Here is a 27,341-nt window from a genome sequence, read left to right on the forward strand (position 1 = left end):
AATAGTGTTGAGCCAATGCAAAGATGTACAGTCTTGGGCACAAGTTGTAAATAAACTTGCTTGAATGTCAAACAGACCTGTCACTTCAAATGTTGCCTACATTTATAAAACAAATAAAAGTTTATTCCCATAGCCTTTTAACTCATACTACCTCCAGTCTGTTTGTCTCCAGTTCTGCATTTGCATTTACATCATCTGTTATGGCTATGCCAGGGGATTATTCCCCTTGAGGTACCAGCAAGAGTGCTTGTTCTATTGCAAGAAAAGATTCACAAAGAAGACAGAGAAGCTATTTCTGCATGTTGGTGGGTGCATGGGATTGGTACCGGAACTTGGTTTCAAGGAACAGGTTGGATGGTGGTATCTTTGAATGTTCCCCCAGCAAAATGCACATGCATACAGAAGATGAGCATGTGAAGGAGGTTAGGACAGAAAATTTATTTTTGATAGGCTTATTTTTCATATGTAACAATTTAAAAATAAATATTAATAGTGATGATAATAATAATATATGCATTTTTTTTAGGCAGAAGGACACTGTGTTGCACATGATGGGGTGTGTGTCAATGGGTAGAGCCTGTGTGCTATAGTTGCTAGAGTGTTGGAGTGGGAACTGGGAGAGGGTTCAAATCCCCACTCGGCCATGACCTACCTCAGCCTAACCTACCACACACAGCAGTTGTGGGAATTAAAGGAGCAGGGGAGAGAACCATGTATGCTACCCAGATCTCCTGGAAAAACAAGGTGAGATATAAATGCAATCAACCAATCAGTAATCACTCTGGCCTTCAATGTTTATAGCCCTATAGAACCCACCCTAGTCCTGTACACTTGAAAGTAAAACCTGGAACATATTTGTTGAAACATCTTGGTGGAAACAACCCTAGGATTGCTTTGATGTGTATAAAAATTTATAACTAACTAAGACTAGGAAACTTAGTTTCCTTATCCAATCAGACAATTAGCTTATCTAGCTTATTCTAGTCCAAAGACAGAGAGTAATTCTCCAGGCCTTCCTGAACCCTACGTGGAGATGTTTGGGATGGAATATCTTCTGCATGAAAAGCATGTGCTCTATCATTTGACTAGAACCCTTTGCCAAAGAGAACAGTTCATTGTTACCTTCCAGCTCTAAGGAGAACAAGACACCCCCTCCCACCAAGATATTTGAACAGATGAAGAACAGAATAAGAATTCGTATATGTGCTTAACTTCATCTGATTTCCCACCTAGTATTTCAAGAATAAGGTTCTTGCCACGTGCTTTAATGCTGTAACCCACTCTGGGACCCTGGGGAGAAGGGCAGGGAAGAAGAATATGCCAGCAAAAAAAAATCAAAATGGACTGAAATTTATAAATTAATACTCGGTGAGGATCTTGCAACACTACTTGTCTCTGCATTTAAAAAGGAAATGAAAGTGGGGACTGTAAAGCGAAGCCTCTACTTAACGGGCTCCCGTTTGCGTAAAAGCAACCTTGAGCAAAGTCGACGAGAGGAGCAGCACAGCAGAGGGCGCTTTATCATACAGGAGCCACTTCTCGGTTCAGGCGCCGCACGATTCCTCTCGACCAAACTTTGGCGCTCGTCTTATGTTTACAAGCGCAGGAATGCGCAGTTCTCTCTCTACTACAGGGCAGGGGGCGTGGCTAAGGTAGGAGGGCGGAGCCTTTCCTGGGCAGGGTGCTGCTTTTGCACAGTAGCAATGCAACAAGTGGCTGGGCGCTCGCTCGCTCGCTTTCCCCCGGTCTTTCACGTTGGCAAAGCCCCTCGGGCGAGGTAGAGGCTGCGTACCGGCGAGAGGCGCGCTCCCGCAAACGGCGGCGGGTTTGCTGAAGACCTGCGAGGGCGGCTGGCGTGCAATAATACCCTTGCAAAGGCGCCGGATGAGCCGATCGCCAACCTGAGGAGCCGGCGGGGCTCAGGAAAGGAGTGCGCAATGGTGGCTTTGGCGGGCAACGGAGGAATCCGCGTTTCCCTCGCCGCTGCAGCTTGAAATCAAATAAGGGCTCCTTTTCTCCCTCCTCCCCTCCCGCTCCGCTTTCCAGCTCGGCAACAGCTCGCACAAGCCAACTGCAGAAAGCAGGACGAGGGGGAAAGGCGGCGGCGGCGGCGGCATGGCATCTGCATAAAGTCTCGTCCCGGGGCAAGGAGGCGGCTGGGACAGGAGCAGCCGGCATGAGCGACCCCAGCGAGGCGGGGATCATCAGCTTCTCGGTGCCCAGCCCGCCGGGCATTCTTGGCGGCGGCTGCCCGCTGCTCTACGAGGATGGGCTCGCCAGGAGAGCGCCGGCGGCAGGCGAGGGGCCGGCGGGCCGGGGTTTCCTGGGCGGCCCAGGCGCGCCGCCGCCCGGCACCTTTTGGAACGAGGACAGCAGCTCCGTCTGCCCCGCCAGCGACACGGCGGCCCGGGCCAAAAACAACAGCGGCGGCCACAGCAACAGGAGCACCACGGTCTCTTACGTGATCAACGAGGCGAGTCCGGGGCTGCTGCAGGCGGCGGAGAGCGGGGCCCTGCAGAGCCTGAGGGAAGCGTGCGAGGCGGTGGGCGCCGACCTGCAGACGCTGCACTTCGGCAAGCTGGACTTCGGCGAGACGGCGGTGCTCGACCGCTTCTACAACGCGGGTGAGTCGGCAGGCGAGCTTCCTTCCGGCGGGCGGAAGGCAAAAGCCGCCGCGCCTGCAGCCGAAAGCGCGCTTACCTGAGGAGAGTCTTCCTCACGCGCATGCAGGTGGTGGGGCAAGCGAGGGGCTTCAGGCTTCATTTACCTCTTCTCAATACCCACGTAGGGTGAAGAGAGGAATACCATTATGTCTGTGTTTTCTTACATTTCTATGCCGACTTTCTTCTGTTATGGAAACGGGGGCTGCACAAGTGCAGTTCCCAGGTGTTCCCCCATCGAGGCACTTGCCAGACCTGCTGAGCCTCATCCAGGTGGTGGCCTTGTGGTTGGCAGTTATTTATTCAGGATCATTCACATGGCACGTGGAGTAAGGTCTAGAGGTCATCTACACAAGTGGCCCTTAAAGGCTGTTTGGCAATTATTTTGTCTGAAATTCAAACCTAACCCATCACATTTTTGTTTTTCCTGGATTTGCTTGCAAGCAGAAGGTCCCAGGTTCGGTCCGTGAAAGCGCCAAGTAAAGCTGCGTGAGACCCTTGCCTGAAACCCTGAAAAGCTGCTGATGGTCAGTGTGGACAGTTCTGAGCTAGATGGACCAATAGTGTGGCTTGGTATAAGGCAGCTTCCTAAAGATAAAATGAGGGGAGGTTTCACACACGTTATAAAATAGCAAATCCAGGTTTGCCACCATGTGTTCATGCTTGGTAAAGAGCTGCAGCCAATCCCAGCTCCTTGAAGAGTGCATTCCCACCACATAAGGAAATACGTCCCCATGCCTCACATTCCCTCCAACACTTAGGTGATGTTAAGCACCATAAAAATATGACTAAGGGTAGTTGCAGTCATATACCAGCAGAGAGTAGCTTTCAGGGAATTCCCCCATATTTTCGCTGAGACTGAATATAATGATTTTTCATACCCAGTACTTTCCACTTCCTTTCTTCGCTTATTTCATGAAACACTGTTCCCATGATTCTTTTAAGCTTTGGGTTGATCCCATTGCCTTCACTATCAAGATTTTATAAATATTAAGGAGTCACAATCATCAGCTGCTCAAACCTTGATAAAGATCTAATAGCCCGATTCCTGTGGTAGCCACTGAGATCTGGGTTTAAGCTAAAGTAAATAACTTGGTGTAGTTGGAACCAGTTTACACTATCATACCCAACTTTTCTTTCAATTGAGGGCCTTATTTGGGAGTCAGCCCTTCAAACCAATCATGCATGTTATCATCTTTATCACCTGTTTAGACAGAGTCCTGTTTTTATTATGTTACTTGTTTTTAAAACTTTTTGTGAACTGCCTTGCAAGGACAATGTGACCTGAACAGTAGATTAGAAATATTTTAAATACCTAGATAAGTATTAGCATAGGGATCTGGCCCTTGCGGAAGGTCGGTAGCATGTGACATGCTTTCTGCTGTTTCCTAATCTGTGAAGTAAACCTGGGCTAGTCTTTGGGAAAGCTGATCGTGTGTATTTGTTATTAGACTTTTGTATGGAAGGCAGAATAATTTGAGTGTTTTGTCACATCTTGTGCTGTTCATAGTTTCCTTGGCTCCGAAGATAGTAATCAGTCCATATTCTGCAGCTCCTGTTAGCCAGTAGTACCTGAGGATTGTAAACAAAGGTGAATAGGCGTTTCAGTGCTAAGTCTTTTGGCAGGAAGTCTTTGGAAATAAGTAGTCCACTCTTGTCTGTTCACACCCAGGGATTCCCTGGGAACATAAAGATTTATTCAGAATTAATTCATCCACCTTTCTATTTCTGTTTGCAGAGCCACTGATGTGGCTTTGGACTTGTTCATGTGACACTGTCTAATTGGTGTGGTTTGAACATGGGCTGAGCAAAAACCAGGATTAGTTTTTGTGTGGTGGGACCATTTGTGCAACTCTTTCACCACACTCAGTTCACCCCCTAGCCTGTGTTTACTGACCAGCTGCTAAAAGTGTATTGACCACTAGTATGGTAAATATAGGTTGGGTCCTGAGCTGGCACACATAACTTTTTCAGTATATCCCAGAAACGTCTTAAACCCACAGGCATACTATGCCAGATTAATCATATGAATGGGCCCTTAGAGGCAGTGCTTAACATAAGATATTTATAGGCTAAGTAGATTGATATAAGGTGAGGAAACTATGGCCCTCCAGATGTTGGAGCACAGATCCCCTCATTCCATTTACCATGCTTGATAGGGCCAATGGGACTTGTAGGTTAATAACGTTTGGAAAACCAGATTCCTCGTCCCTGTTTTAGGACATGACTCCTTTCCCACAGTGTATAGGAAAGAGAATCTAATCAATCTAATCAATCATTATGAGGCCTCAGGGCAGGTTACCACAATTTAAAAACAGCTTAAGCAGCTTAAGATCAGGGAACAGGTTAGACCCTTTAATAATATATCAAAAGCCAGGTTAAAGAGGTACCTCCTCAGTGTACAGAGAAAAACTACACGATGATTATGCCAGACACACCTCTCTGAGGAGGACATTACACAAAAATGCCCTCTCCTGGACCACTGATACCCAAAGTTCTAAGGGTGGTGGAACTACCAGGAGGATACCCTCTGACAATTTTTGTGTCCAATAGAGTCTGTGGGGAAGGAGCACCCTGATTTGGACTCAAATGAACTGGCAACCAGTGTTGCCATTTTTAAAAAAGAGGTTTAGTAAGTTCCAAATTGTACCCCAGCTAGTTGTTTGGTTGCTGCTTTTTGGAACTCTGGAAGTTTAAGAGGCCTCTTCAAGTGCAGCACCACATAGACGGCACTGCAATAATCCAGTCTAGGAGTTACTAAAGTTGTTGACAAACCATCCTTCGCTCAGAATAGGCACTCTTAGTCATCAAGGCCACCCGAGTCCCCAGTGACCCCAAGCTTCGGACCTGCTCCTCCTGGGCAGGGGTGTGTGAAACCCCATGCATAGCACACTGTCTCCCCTCTTCCTGGGCACAAGAACTTGGAACACATAACACGTTTGCCTTTTCAGGGCTCAGCTTCCATTCATGTGTCCACACCTGGTCTTTATGTGCCTCCAAGCACCTGTCCAGTACTTCAACTGCCTCTTCCAAGTCAGATGAACGGAGACAGAGTTGATTGCCATATGACTTGATTTATTTATTTAATTGCCATACCACTTAATATCTCTAAGGAGTGTACAGAAACCTGAAGCAACAACAGACAGCTCAAACAAAAATATAACAAAAATACACAGTTACATATAACAATGCAAAGTTACTAATATATAAAAATCATTTTCAGTCCATTTTCCTTCTGACACACCCTCCATCTCAGTCTCTGGGTTCTTACCCAGGGTCCAAGCAAACTCAGCTCAACCACAGAAGTTTCACAGCAGTAAGAGTTCCTGGAAACAGCAGACATCACTCCAGTCTCTCACTCTAGGCATGCTTTTTATGGGCAGGCCGAAAGTGGACGGTACTTCCTCAGGCACTTGCCCACAGTTTTTTTCACACCCAGTTCCAGGTGCAGAAGGTCTGTTGAGTTTTCCAGAGGGTACAAAGGATGGAGGAGAGGCTGCTACGCTCACAGCTGTTTCTTCACCCTCTGTCTTCTCCAGCTGCCATCCACATGTTGGTGACAACTACCCCTTTACACTCTTTGACAGTCCTAGTTGTGTGCATGATTAAAGAGAGTTGATTAACTGTTCTCTGTTAAAAATGCCAACATCCCTGCAAATAAGAATATACACGCCTATTTCCTCCCCCCCCCCAACAGAATTACCTAAGAAATAAATACTAATTGTCCAGCTGTAAATGATAAGCTAACAAGCAATTACCAGCCAAAAGGTCAACAGAAGGTGTGGGAGTATGGGAATTTCCCCTTCTTTATATTTAGCTCCTGTGATGTCAGAACTCTATAAAGGAACATTTTTGTCACTGTAGTTTTTAAAAACAGCTGACGTGCCACTAGCGTTAGCTCACTGTTTACCTTACCAAGCTCTGACTACAGAATTCGGGTGACGATGTTTATTATGACCACCAGCACCGTTGGTGAGGAAATGTCCCAGGGTTACACAATAAAAGTGTTCTACCATAAGGGAAGGGCTGTAGCTCAGTGGTAGAGCATCTGCTTTTCAGGCAGAAAGTCTCAAGTTCAATCTGCAGCTTCTCCAGGTAAGGCTAGGCAGGTTCCCTGCCTAAAACCCTGGAGAGCCAATGAACTAGATGGTCCAGCTCAATATAAGGCAGCTTCCTATGTTCCTGGTGGCCCACTTCACATGTTACACTAAACCATAGTTAAAGAAACTATGCATAATGTGAACATGCAGTGCACTAGTACACACTGCTCTAAAGTTCTCACTGTGTTCTTCCTTCTAGTTGCTGGGAAACAAGCCAGAGAGTGTCCCCTCACAACATCTGAACCTGGGATCATGGTTTGTTTCGAGAAAAAGCTCGGGTTTGAGGGCATGACAAGCCACACTCTGGCTTGTTTCCTGTCAGTGTGGCAGCAGCAGGAGCCAGGGAGGAACTCAGCAAGAACTTCTGAGCCGTGTGTTCACCAGCATTGCATGTTCACATTAAGGCATTAAAACAGCAATAGCAAGAACTTTGGCTTAATGTGATGTGTTAACCAAGAAAGTGTTAATGGGTGGTATCAACAGCTGTAACTTCAGCAATACTGGAGCAGAAAATACTGAATAATATTTACTAATGGAATACGGGATTAGGACCATAATAATATTATTAGTAACACTCCCACATGCTTACACTTATATGCAAGTATGGTTGGAGTGAGCTAAAGCTAGGCATGATTGAATTATAAGGTTTATATATTGATTAATTAAGAAAATGCATACCCTGCTTTTCATCTAGGTCTCAGTGAGACTTACAGAAATCCTGATTTGTTTATTTAATTTCATAAAAATATATGCACCACTTATAAAAAACCTCAAAGCGGTTTGCAGAAGATAAAACCAGAAAAATCCAGAAAAAACCCAGACAACCCTACTTTAAATCATATGAAAGTTAACATACTAAAACAGATTAAAATTACCTAAACTTTCTAAGCATCTGAGATATCTTGTCTAAGCAGGAATGTTTTTAGCAGGTTCCAAAAAGAGTAAAGTGAAGGTACCTGCTTGATCTCAATAGGCAGGGAGTTCCAAAGTGTAAGGTGAAAAAGTGTGCATATATATATATACACACACACACACACATATACTGTATATATATGTACTGTATATATGTGTGTGTGTGTGTGTTTCGGAACATGCACACAGATAACTTAATACATGAAATGAAGACAGAATGGATTTACCAGTGAACACATGTGCAATTGATGCTGACCAGAAGTAGACTGATGGGTCCATTCTGAGGTACAGCAACAATGGGCACACTCAGTTCCAAAAATTACAAAGTCATTTTAATCCTGAGTCTTGCCAACTTTAGAATGTGTACAAACTGCAAAGAGAATTCAAAACATGGTGGATTTTTTTGCCGGGGGCGGGGGCGGCTATTGGGTTGTTGTTTTTACAGTGGTACCTTGGTCCTCAAACGGAATCCATTCCAGAAGCCTGTTTGGCTTCCGAAATGATCAAAAACTGAGGTGCAGCTTCCCATTGTTGCAAGAGCTTCTTGCACTCAGCGGAAGCCGTGTCGCACCTTTGGGTTCCGAAAAATGTTTGAAAACAGAAGCATTTACTTCTGGGTTTTCGGCATTCGAGAACTGAAGCATACAGCAACAGAGGCGTTTGGGAACTGAGGTACCACGGTATTTTGATTATGTATTTTGTGGTTTTGATTTTCTTCTGTGAACCACCTTGAGACCTCTGGGTATAAGGTAGAATAAGCTCAATCAATCAATCAATCAATTCCAGGCATGCTAGAATCCAGATCGCTGTACAGATTGCTGCATGTATTTTTCTGTACTCCCCGTCTCCCTTGTGTAGGAGGGGTGGGAACAGAGATAATTTAGGAATATACCTGTAGTAAATCCTGCGGGTAGGTAGACAGAAAAAGAAGAGGGCATGTGACTACAGTTGTGTAGTTAAGCAGAAAAAGAGGAATGCAAATGCTGTGATATACAGAAAGAGAGTGAGTGGAAAATGACAATGAGCGGTTAACAAAGAAAGCAAAGGAGACTCCTTTCTAGTTTATTTTGTGCTGTTGAATGCATGCACTGGGGGTTGAGCCTGCCTCTTCTTCTGCCATAAGTTTCATTTCTTGGTCATGTTGGAGTGTGACAAGGAGATGGCAGCTTGGAACTTGAATAAGGCTCTGTGGGTGTTCCATTGCCTTGTCAAGCTTAGATTTGGCGGGCCAGGGGACTACCAGTAGCATCTAGAAACATAGGTGTGCATGTGTGTAGCCTGGTAGCCACTGGTAAGAAGGAGTTGCATGTAGGTGAGGGAGCAGGCAGCTATTGCTGGTTGTGGGGGGAATGGAATGTTCTGCCTCTTCATGGCACCCAGCAGGGAAACCAAGCACTCTGCCAAAGGAGAACCTCCTGCCCCCTCCCACTTCACACCTAGCAAATGCATGCAGCACGCTGCTGTAGGTGGAATTCTCCAACCTCCCACCCCATTCTGTCATCCATCTAACAGGTTGGTAAAGAAAAATGCAGGCTAGTACCTATTTGCAAGGCTGTCCTATATAGCCTCCTATGATGTAATAGTATATTTTGCAGTATATTTTAGACCCAGGAGATGGAACCTCAGGCTTGGGGGCCAAATGTGACATTGGGACTCTCTCCAGGTCTCAGCCACACCTAGTCACACACCTTTTTGCCAGGCCACATCCCTCGTCAGCCCTGCTTTGCACCTTCCTTGAATGGTTTTGCTTGGCTCGAATGTTTCTTTGAATTCTAATAATGATTCACGCTTACGCGGATGGAGGATATAGAGGGGTGTATGAGTGTGTGCAGAAACTATTGCATGGAGGTAAAAATTCCCATCTCTGTTGCTCTTCTCACTTTTTTAATCTTTGGTCTGTCATGGATGCTTTAGTTGAGATTCCTGCATTGCAGGAGGTTGGACTAGATGACCCTCGGGGTCCCTTCCAAATCTACAGTTCAATGGTTATATGAAAGGTTGACCAAAATGAAATAGGACCTTTGGGCTGAATGATGTTCCCCATCCCTGTGTTAGACCTTGCTAAATCTTGCACCAGCACTGAAAGACATACAAAGGTTAATTTCAAATCAGTGTGTCAGTGCATACAAAACTCTTTAATTAGTCAAAATCACTGTCTTATTGATGTGCAGTTTTTCACCATAGCATTGTCTCCTTACAGCATCATTATTGTTCATCTCTAAAACATGTTTTCCCGACTTGAGCTGTTAATTTCTGACTCATAGGGATTAACTCCTGTTACATAAAACATTATTCTAGCCAGTGCATCCCAAGGTGCTACTTTGTTTTCTGCTTTGTGCTTCAGGTTAGAATTGCCAGCTTCTTGGCCGGAAGAATGCTTCTGTGTCTTTTGTTTAATTAATTAATTTACTGTGCTTGTCTTACTTTTCCTCAACCATAACAATTCTCAAAATATTTTAATTACTATGTGACGAGGAGAATTCAAAGTAGCTGGCTTTCTCAGAGGAAGTGGTGGACTGTAGGGAAATGCGTCTACTTCTCTTAGAATAAGAATTGGAATATAAAAGTGCTAGTTATCAGGTTAGAAAAATCAAACTAGTTCATGCGGTCTAGTGCCATCCATCTTCCCTTTTGCATAGGTTTTGGCTGGAGTAGCTCAGTACTGCAGTTTAAAAGTGATAATGGAAACAGTGGAGGCTTAGCAAAATCATGGAGGCCAAATGGGAGACTTTATTTAGACATTGGCTACATTATTTTATCTCTGAGTTGGAGTGAGAAACGAAAACACTTGTCTCACATACATAAAGGAGGCTGAACATTTCATTTGCCTGCAAGTCTTCCTCCTGGCTACTGACTGAGTTCTTGCGATGTCATGGATCATTCACGTGTATTCTCGTGCTGGGCAGTCATAGAAATTTCAGACATGATGCAATTAACTGGCATCTGAGTGGAAGAGTAATTTTGGTTTACACACTGTGCTGGTGGAGAGGAAGGGAGGACCCATGTGAAGGCAATGGAACAAAGGAGTGGGGAGCACTTTTTTTCCACCTAAGGACTACATTCCCTTCTGGTAAACTTTCCAAAGGCCACATGCTCATGGTGGGTGTGGTCAGAAGGACGAGTGGATGGAGTAGCACCTGCTTTGGACATTAGGTTGGTTTCTGAATGCAATCCCCCACTCGTCTCTGTTCTCCATCCAGACAATAAAGAAGCATTATGAGAGTTCAAGGGTGCATTCCAGCCATGCAAAAATATTTGGGGTGTGAAGCTGGGCCAGTGAGCTGTGTGGCCTAGGGAGAGACGCTCCTGGGTCAGAAGTTCCCGATGGTTAACAGGGATCTGAGATAAAGAGGCGGTTGGTAGAGATCCTTTCCCAGGGTATAGGGGGCTGAAGTAGGTGTCTGAGCTTTTAGTGCTAAAGCTGGGGTTAGTGGGTCAAGGATTTGTGCAAGGCTAACATCCATGAGGTGGTGGTGTGTGCAGCATCACAATATTTCATGTATTAGTTCCAAATTACCTGCCAGCCACTAGTTGCAGCCATTAAGGTAAAGGTAAAGGGACCCCTGACCATTAGTTCCAGTCGTGACCGACTCTGGGGTTGCGGCACACATCTCGCTCTATTGGCCAAGGGAGACGGCATACAGCTTCTGGGTCATGTGGCCAGCATGACTGAGCCACTTCTGGCGAGCCAGAGCAGCGCACGGAAACGCCATTTACCTTCCTGCCAAAGCGGTACCTATTTATCTACTTGCACTTTGACGTGCTTTCGAACTGCTAGGTTGGCAGGAGCAGGGACTGAGCAAAGGGAGCTCACCCTGTCGCTGGGATTCAAACCGCCAACCTTCTGATCGGCAAGTCCTAGGCTCTGTGGTTTAACCCACAGCGCCACCCGCGTCCCACTTGCAGCCGTTAGTTGTCACCAATTACTGTGGGCTAAAGCCTCAGCGCCTAGGGCTTGCCGATCGAAAGGTCGGTGGTTCGAATCCCCGCAGCGGGGTGCGCTCCCGTTGCTTGGTCCCAGCGCCTGCCAACCTAGCAGTTCGAAAGCACCCCCAGGTGCAAGTAGATAAATAGGGACCGCTTACTGGCGGGAAGGTAAACGGCGTTTCCGTGTGCTGCGCTGGCTCACCAGATGCAGCTTTGTCACACTGGCCACGTGACCCGGAAGTGTCTCCGGACAGCGCTGGCCCCTGGCCTCTTAAGTGAGATGGGCGCACAACCCCAGAGTCTGTCAAGACTGGCCCGTATGGGCAGGGGTACCTTTACCTTTACCTTTTACTTTTATTAGCTGCCTTATTCAGAGGATAAGTGGCTATCATCATTCTCCACTGGTGGAAGGGACAGATGGCTTTGTGTGAACGGTTGTTGTGCTTCACTGGAGTCCCTGTTGTGGTATGGTTGTTGTATTCATAGCTCTGTCTCTCTTCTAATCTGAAAAGGTCAGTAGCTCTTTAAAGACAGAGCACACTTGTGTCCCACAGTTTGCTGGAGGTATGGCCCTTGCCTCCTAGCCTTAAAGGACAATTCTGCTTCTTCAGGAAATGTAAGAGATAAGGAGCACTTGCACGTGCAGCCAGCCTCCCTTGGTTGGTCCTATGGCATCTGCATGCCTGGCCCACTTTCTTGTTTACATGTGTAATTTGCCCCCTGGGTGTCTGGGAAAAGGGGGCAGTTTTCAGCCAAGCAACAAATTGCACTGCAGTTTTAAATGCACTTGTCATTGAGTAAAGGCTTTTACAATTGCACATGACAAAACAATGCAAATCGGCTCTCACTGTTTTACAAAGTTTTGACGCTGTCCAGAATGTACAGAAGTGAGTCTGTACCATGGTTGCTTGGCTGCAGACTCAAAGGCTTTACATACAAGGACATAGGGAATGCAAGAAGCAGAGCAACTCTTTCTAAATTCCAGTGATTCTTTTCTGATAGTGTCTTGCTTACCTTTGGGAGATGCTACATTCCAAGGCTTTTTCCTTTGACACTGTGAACCAGAATGTTGGTTACAAAACTATTCCTATTTTTGGATTTCCTGGAATTTGTGATGAAATGTAATGTTAAGGCTTTCTCTCTGTCTTGGAGTTCTTATAACATTCAGTTGCTTCTTAAAACACTTTTGTCCCCTATTAATAGTGGATTGAGTGATTTCCAAACCCCATTTTAGCACAGAAATACATGCTTCTGCTGTTTGTAGTGACTGAAAATCAGTTCCAGCATAATAATAACTACTAGTTATAGAATAAAAATGAGTGATTAATAAATTTCACTTTTAATTCTACTTGTTTCCCTTAAGTGAAGTCTCTGCCTGCTTGCCTCCACCCCCTAACATCTGCAATGCATCATGTGTTGGATTAGCTAGGGGTTATTCAAATGTTTCTTTTGTCCCCCCCCCCCCCTGAGAACTATTTGGATGGGGTTTGTTCCTAAACAGATTAAAAGGACCTTCTTCTAGTGCTTGGAGTAGTGCCTAGTGAGGCTACACTGTAATAATAAGCTTTGATTATTGAGTCACTGGCATACAGAACATTTTTGTTGTCTTTGTTTAGGCTCAGAAAGCAAAAAGTGACACCATGGGGGCAGGGATATCTTTCAGATAAAAACTGTGTTACTGTGATTTTGGAATTCCCCCTGCAATATGTATTTTAGGTTTTTTTTCTTCTTTTCCCCCTTGTGTGACTACTTCTTCACAGGAGGACAAACGTTGTTGGAACTGACCCTTGTCTTATATTGCTGAGAAATGGACTGATGTAGTAGGAGGCAGAGACGACTGATAGAATCATAATAGATTCACAAATTCCCATTATTAAGTGATAGCTGCATTTGTGTGGATAATGTAACATATGAACTTGCTCTACACGTGCTCAGTTTATTGTATGCTTATTGAATGTTTAAATTGGTTGCAATCTGATTGTAATTTGAAGGCCCCTTTACAGTACAAATTTAACTTTCTTTATGCTGCAAGGATAATAGCCCATTATCTACTTGCAATAACAGGAGCAGTTGAACAGGGCTTGCTGTATCGCAATGGGACAGGTTACTTTTTTCAGTCTATGAGCTGCATGGTCGCTTTGTGCAATATGGCACAACCTTGCAAATATTCAATTTGTAATCTAGCACACTATCCTTGACCATGGCTTGGTTCTGTAGCACCAGAGTTGCCACATTCAAGTTTTGGGGGCAGTTGTAACACTGGCGTCTGCCTGGTGGGGCTGAATTGAGGAGTCAAGCCCCACGTGGTGGCTGGGGTGAACATTGGGTTGCAGGCAGATCGCTGCTGGATTTGGCACCATGATCAGAATCAGATCAGGCCCAGTGGGGCTGGCTTGGGATCCAGTGGATTCCCTCTAGAATCCTACCTCCCATTTCAGGAGAAGGCTGATGGAAGCCAGCAAAGCCAGACCAAGGGATACTTCTACTCTATCCAGCTCCTTGGTGCAAAGGGAGAATGTACTTCTCTGCCCATCAAAGGTTTTGAGCACATGCTAATCATAATTTAAGCTTTTTGTTCTCACAGCATAAATCCTGGTGGGTAGTGTTCAAGGCCTGATATTGTGGGAAAGTACCAACAGTTGTTCTGTAATCACTTATTTCATATCATAGTATAGCTCCTTTTTTTTCCACCGCCATGATCAAAGATATTCTTTTTTTTTTTAAAAAAAGAAATCCTACATTTGTAGTACAAGGGTAGGCTATGGACCTTTTTCAGAAGTCGAATGGAAATAAAACAAATGCATCCTAGGCAGGGAGGTGGCTTGAGGGCAGCAGGTTCTTCACCTTACTCAAAACAACCCCAGTGTGTATACAGTATGTATGGAGGATGGCATCACAAATTGAAATGAGCGTGTATAACTTAGGGGCTGTGTCTGCTTCAGCTGTTCTGCTTCCACCTACACAGATATTTGTTCTGTGCACACATTTAAGATTGCGTTCCTCCAGCTCATTTAGCTACACTTAGCTACCGTATGGCACTCCACCTTGTTTTATGTGTTCAGCACACTTGTTAATGATGGTATGTTAGAATCAAGACACCCAGAGAGCAGATGTGGAACACTGGAGGTTCTTTATATTTTCATTGAATACATGTTTCAATCTCTAGCTGTGATCATCATACAGATTCATAATCCACTGTAGGTTATACTAACATCAAAAGGGCACCACCTAACCCATGATCCAGCCAAAGTTAAGCACTTTCAGGCTGTAATTCTGTACTCACCAACCTGTGAGGAAGTCCCATTGAACTCACTGGGATAATCAGAGGATTGCTGTGAACAAGTCCTACTGATTTCAGTCAGAGGGTAACACAGATGTTTAAATGTCTTTATTTGAAATCACATTCATTTTAATAGTGCTTAACTTTGGATGGATCGTGCTTCTTATGTACACATTGTAACCAAAGACAAATGAATAAGTGCCATATGTGAGTTCTTTAGTATTTTAGTAGTCGCACTAGTCTTCAGCTTTGTACATTCCATCTTTTCCAGTGTTCAGAAAGGAAGTATACACTAAACATTACCAAAGGCATCAGCATTGCAGCTCCATTGACAAAATGGGAAAGTGTACTAATAATAATGAGGCTGATCTTGTGACATAATATAGCATGACCTTCTGTGGACTACAGTTTACTTCATCATATGCCTCACATTGATGTTACTCAGCAGGAATCCTGTGAATATTGATATTACACAGCAGGATTCCAATGTGGTGAGAGAACTGTAGAGCGTTAATTGTACAGTCATGATGTAGAACGGAAATGTGATTATTGTGAATGACATAAATGATGTTTTAAAAGGTTAATTTGATCTCATGCATTGGTCAATCAACTGCTCAACTGAAAAAGAACACCTGGATGAAAACAGGAAATGTATAAATTATGACATAGTTTCAAGTGCTGGTTTATTGCTTCTTTTCTTTCTGTTGCGTGTCTGTGTCATAACTCTGAAAGACTGCAAGGAATGCTACAGCACTTGAGTGAGACTAATAAAAACATTTGAGCTTTCTGGACCATATTGGTAAAAGAATGCAGAGTACTTAACTAAGCCTGTTCATGCATTATATTCTGGGGAGAACACACAATCTGGCCTTAGTTTTGGGTGAAGTCTCACCCTTGTCCTCCCTTTCCCCAATCTGTGGGGAGAAAAGAACTAGGCTATACTATATGAACTTGAATGTGATATTAACCTAGCCATTTAATTTAATGCCCATATTTTTTCAGGGTACAAAAAGAGAGATAATCATTCAATATGTGCCTGACCATGTATATGCACATCATGTTGAACCTGGAAGTATCATGGAAACGTCATAAAGAGGTCACTGAAATATCACTAAAAGCGCAGAACGGGGTGCTTGTTGACTTTTTCAATGGGTTTCAATTATATGCAATTTCACTCTGTTAGGTTTCTTTTTACACAAGCCGTTGGCCTTAATTTGAAGGATTTTATATACTCGTGGCCTCTTTTGACAGGTGGAATGTGTTAGACCTGCCTTTTATATGTATTTTTAGGCTTTGTGTTTTTATGTTTTTATTCTGTTTTAGCTTTATACTGGTTTTATTCTTTGTAGTATTTTGTAGGTTTCTTTGAGTTACTTTGTTGGGGGGCGGGGTGGGGGAAATCAAACTGATAAGTGCAATTAATAATAATAGCAACAGCCCCTGACATGCATGTTTCTTCACAAATTCATGGGGGTTGAGCTATCAATGACTACTAGTCATGATGGCTATGCATTGCTTCTGGTGTCAGAGGAAGCTTGCCTCGGAAATGCTAGTTTCTTGGCATCACAAGTGGGAGGGTGCTGTCACACTCAGGTACTGCTTGGGGGCATCTGGCTTCACACTGTGGGAACAGAATGCTGGACTAATCCAGCATAGGCCTTTGGTCTGATCCAGCAGGACTCTAATGTACATGATACAATGCTATATGCATGAACCTCTACATATAAGGGGCTGTGCCCCCTGCCCCACTCATAGAAGTTTCATTGCTGCACTTAAAGGAAGGTGAAAAAAGCAATTTTTACAAATTGCCTCTTTTTGCTGTAACTCTGGAGCCTATTTTTATTATAAAATTTATTACAAGGTTTCTGTAACACCCTTCATCAAACATGGTCATAGGGTGGTGTACAACAAAATAGGGCAAAATAAAATTATGTTGTAAACAAGAACTCTCATAAAATGCCTAAATAACATAATCAGCAACCATGCAATTTAAAAATGACTCAGCCTATTAGTCACTAAAAGCTGAGGTTTTTATCGTTCATCTTAATGTATATAAGTTTGGGGCAAGATTGTTTCCTACAAAAGGAGCATTTTTAATCTGCAGACTTCAGATGGGCTTTTTGCAACTATGTACTCAAAGGAGTTTTTTCAAAGGAGGTCTCTGCAACCTCTAATGAGAGCTAATTGGCAGCTACAGCAAGCCACTATGAACTTTGACAGCTGTCAAGCGCATGACATCATTATGACATCACTAGCTGTCAAAGTTCATAGTGGCTTGCTGTAGCACTAGAATGCAAAAATAATAATGAAGCTACTCATTTTTAATAAAGCTGTTTTGTAAAATAATAGGTTTTTTCTCTGAATTTAATGTTTGTATCCAAGTAAGTTTACTTGGTGCAGACCCGTTTAAATTAGTGGACCTAAGTTAGCCATGTTGATTGATTTCAGTGAGTGTACTCTGCATATCACTAACATTTGATACCCTGAACCTTTTGGCTATAACACTGAATGAATAAGAACTAAGTCACTGCAGTCACAAGCTGAAGCTATCAGGCACTACCAGTGAAAAATGAAAGCAAACCTGTTTATCATGTTTGTTTAATCTCATGTTACAAAGTTGGACAGCCTTCATGCAGAGTGTTAAGAATCTTAATTTGGGTGAGTCATATCCGCTTTCTGTATTGGATACGTAAGTGCAATTTAACATAACTTAATTACTAGTTAGATAATATTAGTCTAGTAGCATACATAATAACTCCTTGTTTGCCATGCTGGTAATTTCACACATGTGCTTCTCTTGCATGAATATAAATACTCAGCAAAGTTAATCTTGGTCACCTATACAACTGAATACAAGTCAGTTTACTGCAGTTCCTTGGTCCAAATCTCTCCTCTTGATGGTGGCATCTACCACTCTTCTCATGCTGCATATACTCAAAGAGGCAGAGGAATGAGATGCATTTGTGGCAATAGAACTTGGCGGCCAGCTTCCCCCACTCTTTACTGGTGGTGGGTCATTGCCCTGTCATCCACCATTCCCTTGTCATAATGAGCTGCCCAAATGGCACTAAATACACACAATGCTTAAGGATATTGAGGTGGCCAGCATGGTGCCTTCCAGGTCTTGTGAACTGCATTTCCCATCTTTCCCAATCATTGTCCCCACTGACTGGGGCTAATGGAAATTCTTAGCCTTTAGAACTTATATAAACTCCGTTCTAAAACAGCTGCATTGGTTGCCAGTTCATTTCCAGGCCAGATTTAAGGTGCTCGCAATTTAAAGGTGTTTAAAGGTCTAAATGTCTAAGGCCCCAAATACCTGAAAGACAGCCTTTGTCCCTATGGTTCAGGGGTCCCCAAACTAAGGCCCGCGGGCTGGATAAGGCCCACGGGACTCATTTATCTGGCCCGCGGCGACCTCCACCGCCCGCTTTTACCAGCGCTGCACTGCGTGGCTGCCCACTTCCGGGTCAGAGGAGCACCAGAAATAGCGTGTGCGCATGCATATGGGCACTTGCTCCCCCACCCTCTGGCCTGCCGCATGATTGGCGCTGGCGGTAAGTTTGCTGACCCCTGCTATAGATCCTCTCATATGTTACAGTCAGCAGGAAGACTCTCTTGGTAGTCTCATCACCCTTAGAAGTTGGGAGAGAGATGGGCCAGAAGAGGAGATTCCCTGTGGTGACTCCTAAGCTGTGAAATCCTTCCCCACAGAGGCACAACTGGCGCCTTCACTATTCATCTTTCTGTGAATACTGAAGATGCACTTCTGGCCTTTGACACCTGAGATGTGTGTTTTCAGGGCCCAACCTATTCCTGTGAATAATTTAACAGTTTTTAATACTGAATTGTAGTTTGTTCTAATTCTCCCTGGGACCTACCTGCTTGTGAAGAGCAGTTAATAAACAGTAATAGGAGTAGTAATAGTAGTAGTAATATAGATGCAAATGAAAGGAATGACTAATTAAAAAGCCAGTAGCTGAGACTCCAAATGAATCTTAAAAGAAAAGAACAGATAAAGAAATGACTGATTAAAAATCTGGTAGCTGGAAAACAGTTCAGTATTACTTTTCTAGTTCATACTGGAAAGTCGAAAGAGCAAAATCACCACAAGTACAGGAACATAACACAGAAAATAACATTAAAAATTGGAAGAATCTACTTTCACTGCAACAATTTTGCCCTGGAAATGTAGCCTCTGGCCTTCTGTTGTGGAGAAATCTCAACTTGCTTCTACATGTCTGATTTTACTGAGAACATTTCCCAGGGAAGGAAGAATAGGATGTGCATCAGTGTTGAAGACATTTTTGTTTCAGCAATTTTTTCTAACAGGATGAAAAGTCTCTAGGTGATCGTTTTGTATTGTTTTTAAACTTGTATATAGTTGTGTTTTGTACTGTTTTTTTTAAAAAATTATAATTGTTTTTATTATATGTTTCTAAATCACCTTGAAATATGTATAAAAGGTGAGTCAGTAACCGGCCAATCAATAATAATAATAATAATTTAGGCAAGCCTTGGAATCCATCCTTTTAGAAAAGCACTGAGTTCCTTAGACACTAACAGGAAACCAGACATTACAATCCTAAGTACAAAGTTAGTACCTTGTTTTCTACCATTGACAAACCACAGTCAAGATAGTTGTCTGAAATATTGATGGGCTGAATTGTAGCACTCTTACCTCACATTCAGATTCCCAAATCATTTTTTCTCTTGGGAAAACTCAACTCCTTCAGTAAAAGCTAACCTCCCCCCCAGCTACCTCATCTGAGTAACAAAGACTAATGAACTGAAACATAGGAGCACTTGTTTTGGCTCCAATAAGCAGGCAGCAGGCTTCTAGTGAGTGCTCCTCTTAGTAAATATAGCTACTGTATTGTGTTTGCCTTTGTGGGAAGGAAGGGGAAGTAAAAGCACTCTTAACACCCAAAAGTAACAGGTTCTTATACCAATGGGCTTTGAGAATTCTAAATACAGGGGTTGGACAGGGACAAACAGACCCAGGTAGCTACACTCACATGGTGAAACCCTGTTGCCTTGTTATCTGGTTGCTTCAATTCAAGTCGATTTTTAATTTTGAGAACAAATCAAACTGAGTGATGCAGTCACCTTTAATGGTATTTCTGCTTCCCATGACCCTTCAGCAATAATCTCATACTGGTGGAACTGCTCCTGTGTGATTTGATCAGTTTATTATTGCTTTCCTACCCCTGATGAATATTTCACATACATGCTAGGTTTATAAGAAACTTCAGCACTTCCTGAGCTAGTAGGTGGTAGTTGCAATTATCATATGCATACCAGTAATACCATGTCTAAATCTTGTTGCAGTGCTCATAGATATAATCTGAAGTGCCTTATAACCTTTAAGCACTGATTCCTAGAGTGATGCAAAGAGCACAAAGGCACTTATTGAAAGACTTCTTACAAGCATTCTTAACTCTGGATCTCATTGGGCTTTAAACAAAAATAGACCTCACTGATATTGCCAATTGCCCAAGCCAAACATGTGAAGCATTCTCTGTGGGTTCCCCCTTTTTAATTTCTTCTTCATGCTCATGTCTGTATTTCACTGGCTTTCTTGTTTTTATTGTTATTTGTATTGCTCAGCTGAATTTCCTCATAACAAAGGTTTTATTTGTTAATAAATAAAAGAGATACTGTAGTCTGGTTGGATAATTCCAATGATACTGTGGACCAGCCTTACAGTTCTCAGTGTTCTTTCTTAAGTATTTGTACTATACATAAGCGGTTTGTTTAAAATAAAAATCAACCTGAACGCTTCTGTAGATAAACTTCTAGGAATGGGATTTATAACCCCCACCCCTGAGAAGTATATCTTTTTCATAGTTTGTATATCTGATAGGCCATGTGAAGTCTAGTATTTAGGTTTGTTAATCATTGCTCACATTTGACCTTGTGAAGTATGTAGAGCCCAGTAGGCAGTGAATTAGGCAAGCTGTTCAGTATCTCATTTCTTTCTGTTTCAGGTGTAGTTGTTTCAACTCTAGACATCACTATGATTGATAAAGCTGTTGCCTGTTTGTTTTAATGATGGGTGTTGGTGGAAATGGAACTTAATAGACATACAGCTGTTACTTTTGTCTTCCTGTCTCTATCTATCCTGCTCTTTTATCAAACCGTTTGATGTGCTTGGTATACCACAAATGGGTAACAGATTTATTGTGTTTGCTAAAAGACTACAGTGAAAAGAAATGCATCATTAGCCCCCTTTCAGTTTCAAGGGGCTAATGTTCTGCTAATCACCTTTCACCACAGAGCCCAGTTAGAGGGAAAGTGGAGAAATAGTTGATTGCATTAGCATAAGAAGCTGTCCTATCAATACTACCAGAAAATCCATGATGTAGCTCAATTGGAAATTGGTCTGGCTCATTTATAGATCCAGTTCATTTGTCCTGTATGAAATTAAATGAAATCCCTTAGGAGGCAAACAGGAGTGTATAGTTAAATGGGAAGTAATCATTTGGTTCTTGGGCTGCTTACATGGCAAAGAACAATGAGAGCACTTCAACTTCGGTAATTCACCTTAGTGATTAATAGTATTGATTTAAGCTAAGTGCAAAGTTCGTCATAGTGGGTGTTCACCCTTCTTACTACAGCGTTTATCATATTATAATATGATAGAAAACAGTGGCCATCGGTACATAGAATTGGGCTGTAAGCTTTATGTTCTGAAATCCATTCAAGGCATATTTAAGAACATAAGTCCCCAGACCAAAGGCCTATCTAGTCCAGCATCCTGTTCTCACAGTGGACAATCACTGGCTACCAGTGGCCAACCAGTATGGGAAATCCACAAGCAGGACATGAATGCAACAGCCCCGTCCCCACTTGTATTCTCCAACAAGTAGCATTCAGAGGCATACTGCCTCCAATCCTGGAAGTAGTATACGACTGGCAGGGCTAGTAACCATTGATAGCTTGCTCCTCCATGAATTTGTCTTGTACCCCTACAGTTTGTGGTAGTGAGTTCCATAATTTAATGATTTTTATTTATTTATTTATTTTGCTGTGAAGTACATCCTCTCATCCGAGAGAACTTGAGGGAATTTATGTGATCTTCCTCAGAGTTTTTATTTACAAGACTGCTGTAAAAACAAAACACAGAATTATTCATGATTGTGGTGTTATCTCCTAAGAGACGTAGGCTGCTATCTCATGAACATCTACCTACAAATAATCTTCATTGGGCCCGCTGTAACTTAATTCTGAGTAAAGATGCATAGAATTGTTCACAGTGTCTATACAAAAGACTAAAACCTTAAGCCAGAATGAAGCCAGTCTCCTTGCTTCTTATAACCTACCCCTTCCTCTCACATAACTCCATGGTGGTTAACATTGAAAAAATACATCATTTAAAGCAGAACGCTACAAAAGGCAACAGAAAATAATAATCAACCTGCAGTGAAGGAATATTTTGCCCAGTGTGGGGTTTGAACCACAACTCTGAGATTAAGAGTCTTATGCTCTACCAACTGTTATACAGTGGTGCCTCGCAAGACGAAATTAATTCGTTCCGCAAGTCTTTTTGTCTTGCGAGTTTTTCGTCTTGCGAAGCACGGTTTCCCATAGGAATGCATTAAAAATCAATTAATGCGTTCCTATGGAAACCGAACCGCCTTCAGACCAGGTCTGGGGACAGTCTGTCCCCCGACCTCTTCTGAAGGCTGGCGGGGGCGAAAGTCTTTGCTTCCCCCCCGCCTGCCTTCCCGGGACAGTCCCGGGGGCTTTTAAAATGCTGGCGGGCGGCAGCGAAGCCTTCGCTGCCGCCCGCCAGCATTTTAAGATCGCCCCGGACAGCGGAAAAGCCCGGGACTGGGGCTTTTAAAATGCTGGCGGGCGGCAGCGAAGCATTCGCTGCCGCCCACGAGCATTTTAAAATCGCCCCGGAACAGCGGAGGAATTCTCAGCTGTCCCGGGGCGATTTAAAAGCCCCCGGTTAGGCAGGCAGGGGGGGGCAAAGACTTTTGCCCCCCGCCCGCCTTGGGAAGAGGTCCTGGACCTCTTCCGAAGGCGGGCGGGGGGCAAAAGTCTTTGCTCCCCCCTGCCTGCCTTTCCGGGAGAGCGGGATATGCAAGCCCATAGGGAAAATCATCTAGCGAAGCGTCGCAAAAATCGAAAAACCCTTTCGTCTTGCGGGTTTTTCGTCTTGCGAGGCATTCGTCTTGCAGGGCACCACTGTACTCCAAGCTCTTGCTGTTACCTTAGTTTTTATTTATTTATTTATTTATTCAACAACTTAAATACTGCTTAACACCTTAGTCTGTGCATGGTGTAAAGTCAGGTTAAAAAGACACTACAAAGATAAAACCAGTTAAAACTAACTAGAAAAATAAGAAAACATACTTAAATGCCCGATGAAATAGGACTTCACTAGGAGAAGTTCAGCAGGGAGAGGGTCAACCTGATCTCAGTTGGGAGGCAGTTCCACAGAATTGGGCCCACAATACTGAATGCATGGCTCTTGGTAGATACAAGCTGTGCTTACAAATGAACATAAAGTTTAGGTTATATGAGTTTTTAAAATTAACCCATTCATTAAATTTGTGTATGGTTAAAAACAATATTTCAGAAGCAAGAAATATAGTTTTCAAATTATGTGTTCATGTTTTGTGTCAGATCATCCTAGAAGATCCATCCTATGTGGGAGAACAGGGGAGATGCCTCTTAGTGTTTGCCATCTGCAGTTTTTATAAGCCCTGGCATTAAAAAGGTATAAATGTTCTACTGACTGGTTATTAGGGTGCACTCTTCAGTCAATTAAATGTTTGAGGGTTGTTTTTTTTTAAAAATAATTACTTAATCTAACAAGTGTTACTAACAACACTTTACTTTCTACTCTTGAATTGTCAGTAGAAGTGTCTCTAACTTTATAGATAGAAATAGTGTTGAAAACAAAATATTACTCTATTTTTAACAACTGAAAATATCCATTTGCTTATTAGATTCTGAGAAACTCTTTACAGATTCTCCCCCACTTTTTTCCTTTGAAAAATCAGCACAATTTACTGAATGGTTAGGGGAAGGAAGTGTTGTGGGTGAGAAAGACAGATGGCATGTTCACGAGAAAAGACACGTCTTCTATGTTGCCTTTTTATGATGCTGTAGGAGCAGAAGGTTGCTTGCTTTAATAATAACGCAAAGCTAGCTATGTTACTAAGGAGAATTATGGCACTGAGGCATATGCAGTAAATGTTAACCTACAGTACAGGTTTGTGGTAGATAGCCTACCCAGAGACAACACCTTTCACTATTTTAAAACCAACCAGTCCTGTAACGTGAGTGTGGCCACACAAGAGAATCCAAGACACTTCTAATGTTGTTCTTTGTGAATTCACCTCTGGTGAAGCTGATAGACTGACAGGAGTGCAGCTAGAGAGACCACTTATGCCTTGCCAAAAAGGAGAACACGTATCACGAAAAAGCAAATGCAGATTTAGAAGTAATTACTATAATGTAAAGAGAAATACAATACATATGGTATAAGAACACAAGGAGAGCCTGCTGGATCAGGCCAGTAGCCCATTTGGTCCAGCATTCTGTCCTCACAGTGGCCAACCAGATGCCCATGGGAAGCCCAGAAGCAGGACTCAAGCATAATAACACTCTTCCTCCTGCGGTTTTCAATAACTGGTATTCAGAAACTACTGTGGAGGCAGAAGTAGGAAGACTACTATTTATAGCAGGGGTCAGCAACCTTTTTCAACTGTGGGCCAGTCCACTGTCCCTCAGACCATGTGGTGGGCCGGACTATATTTTGGGGGAAAATATGAACGAATTCCTATGCCCCACAAATACCCAGAGATGCATATTTTATTTTATTTTTAAAAAGGACACATTCTACTCATGTCAAAACATGCTGATTCCCGGACCGTCTGCGAGCCAGATTGAGAAGGCGATTGGGCTGCATCTGGCCCCCGGGCCTTAGGTTGCCTACCTCTGATCTATAGTTACTTTCTCTGATAAATGATACCTCTGGATTAGTTTGTTGCTTTTGAGATGTGGACTCTTGCATTTAATTCAGCTTTCTGAAATTGATGTAACTATGAGGGATTAGCTGGATGACAAGGAGTGGTGACAGGCACCAGCCAGGGAACTCCCAAGGGACACCCCAGAGGAGGAAGACTCAAAGCCAGAAGATTGGTGGTGGGACACTGACAAGAGGTCAGAGGGCAAGGAGTGGAGGGAGTTATTGGATGCTGAAGAGGCAATGGGATTTAGTGAGCAAGGAGAGCCTGTGACAGGGAGTAGTTCAGACTCAGAGGCTGAAGCAGAGAAGGGGTGCCTAGAGGCTGCAGAGTAATCCCAGGAGTCTGTCTCCCAGGTGTTGTAAACCGCAACAAGCTCCCCTCACCCCTTGTATCAAAGCCATACGGGATGATGCATAGAGTGGAGCAGAGATTAAAGGTACCCCTACAGCAGTTTGAGACTGCTTTGGAAACATCTGGCAGAGGAGGGGCCTTAGAGGGGGTTGAAGGCAGGGACCATCAGTCCTGGCCACTGCTCCATAGGGGCAGTACTTGCTGGGAAGTGTTGCTGAGTTGTATGCTGTTTCTTTTAATAAAGAGTTAACTTCACTGACAAACTCTGCTTCTTGCTTTCTGACCTGCTCTTGACTCCAGCCCTGACAGCAGCTCTTCATAAATAAGTTGTAAACTTTAAGCAAAGCTTCAAATCATGACTCTAAAGTGATGAATATATACATATTATCATTTACTATTACTCCTACATATTGCTTGCAATTTACACTGTATGGCTGGTGTAAATTATCAGATCACCAAAGGAGAGGATGGCTAAAGGGTTCCAGAGTTCTAGGATGTTTAATTTATAAATATCTAATCCAAGAAACATTTCAGTTCTCTAGGATGAGAACCTGCATGTAACCAATCACAAAAATGTTCTGGGAAAGGGGAAAAAATTGTATATTGGTATATCAAACTGTGTTCTGGTAAATTTTGAAACTCATTGAAAGTTATTCAAAGGCAGACAAGTTTTTCTGAAAGATGATTTTCCCCTATCATTGATCTTTCCCTGTAATGTGAAATTGCACAGAGTGTTCGTTCTAAGGTTTTACTCTTTTTTCATGCATCGGAAGGATGATGCCCAGGAAGCCAGGCCAGTTCTGTATGTGAACTGTCTGCACACCTTATGGCATGTCCCAGAATCTTCTTTAATGCACAGGGTTCTTTGGTAGATGAGGTGATGTGGAACGACTTTAAAAAAAATGATTTGACTTTATTTTATGTGGAAGCATTACGTGGAATCTGGTAGACCATGGAGCGAAATACTGTGAACAGCCAGGAATCTAATGGCTCTGTTAACGGAAAGTTATAAAAGCCGCATAATGCTTCCCTGTTGTATGAGAACACTTTAAAGGTGGAACCCATAAACGCAAAATATTTGAATTGTCCATAGCTCACAGATGTGCTGCCAGTGCTGCAATGAGGAACCACTACTAGAAGAGTCCTCAATAATCAATTATTTATTTATTTCAAAGAGGAAATCCCTCCTCTTCTGCCATTTCCCCTTAAAGTACAGCCTTCTTGGAACAAAAGCTTAGATCTGTTGTTCCATAGCAAAAAAAAATGTTGCAAGTTCTTTTTCATTTCATCACTGTAGTTCATTTTCTAGTTACTGGTTTTGGAATTGGCTTTAAAAGCAACTTCTGTTCTCCAGGACAGCAGCTACCTTTGATGGTTGCTGAGAAAAGCCATCAGGTTAATTGAAAATATATTTGCAGTGCTGGCATTTTAAAACTAAGACTGACAAGCATATCTTTTGCTCTTCCTTGCAGATATTGCAGTGGTGGAGATGAGTGACGCTTTCCGCCAGCCCTCCCTCTTCTATCACCTGGGAGTCCGAGAGAGTTTCAGCATGGCCAACAATATTATCCTCTACTGTGATACAAATGCAGACTCTCTGCAGTCATTGAAGGTAAGTGATGCTCTTGTAGCCTGAAAAGATTGAAGTGGGAGGGGACCTGAGAATTTCAGAGAAATGTCTTATTGCATTGAGCTAAAGTCCTCAATTCTCAGTTTTATTTGTCATCATGATTTCTGGAAAGGAAAACACAATCAGATGCCAAACATACACGGTCAGTGTGGTGTGGTAGTTAGAGTGCTGGACTAGGGCCTGGGAGACCAGGTTTCAAATCGCTATTTGGCCATGAAGCTCACTGGGTGACCTTGGGCCAGTCACTGCCTCTCGGCTTAGCCTACCTCACAGGGTAGTGATTTACAAATAAAAAATACTATGCTAAGGGAACCACAAAATGTCTTTCCACTTACTCTTGCTTGCTGTCAAACAGCTTCAAAGCTCAGTGTGAAAGAAACCTGGAACAGAGGTTTTGGAAATCACAATAAACACCCAAAAAGTATTCCACGTCAACGTTCCACTCCACCATGACTAATTTTCCTGTTGCATTAAAGTAATGTTTTAAAA

At 43.1% G+C, this 27,341-nt stretch overlaps 1 protein-coding gene across 4 annotated transcripts in view; it reads left to right on the plus strand.

The window, feature by feature from the left end:
* Window positions 1-1,035: 1,035 nt before the first annotated feature.
* The window catches only part of MAP3K5 (mitogen-activated protein kinase kinase kinase 5), a 91,846-nt gene continuing 65,540 nt past the window's right edge, over window positions 1,036-27,341 (plus strand). For 2 of the 4 annotated variants that reach the window (XR_014167252.1, XR_014167253.1), the window contains exons 1-2: window positions 1,036-2,624; window positions 26,695-26,834. Coding sequence is in view for 2 of the 4 variants with exons in the window: in XM_081907052.1 (XP_081763178.1) it covers window positions 2,177-2,624; window positions 26,695-26,834 (588 nt within the window). In the remaining 2 variants the exon portion in view is untranslated. The remainder of the gene's footprint in view (window positions 2,625-26,694; window positions 26,835-27,341) is intronic. The other 2 variants (XM_081907052.1, XM_081907053.1) reach the window with 1 other exon arrangement.

This window comes from Podarcis melisellensis (genome assembly GCF_964234715.1).
Source record: "Podarcis melisellensis genome assembly, chromosome: 3".
Lineage (NCBI taxonomy): Eukaryota > Metazoa > Chordata > Lepidosauria > Squamata > Lacertidae > Podarcis > Podarcis melisellensis.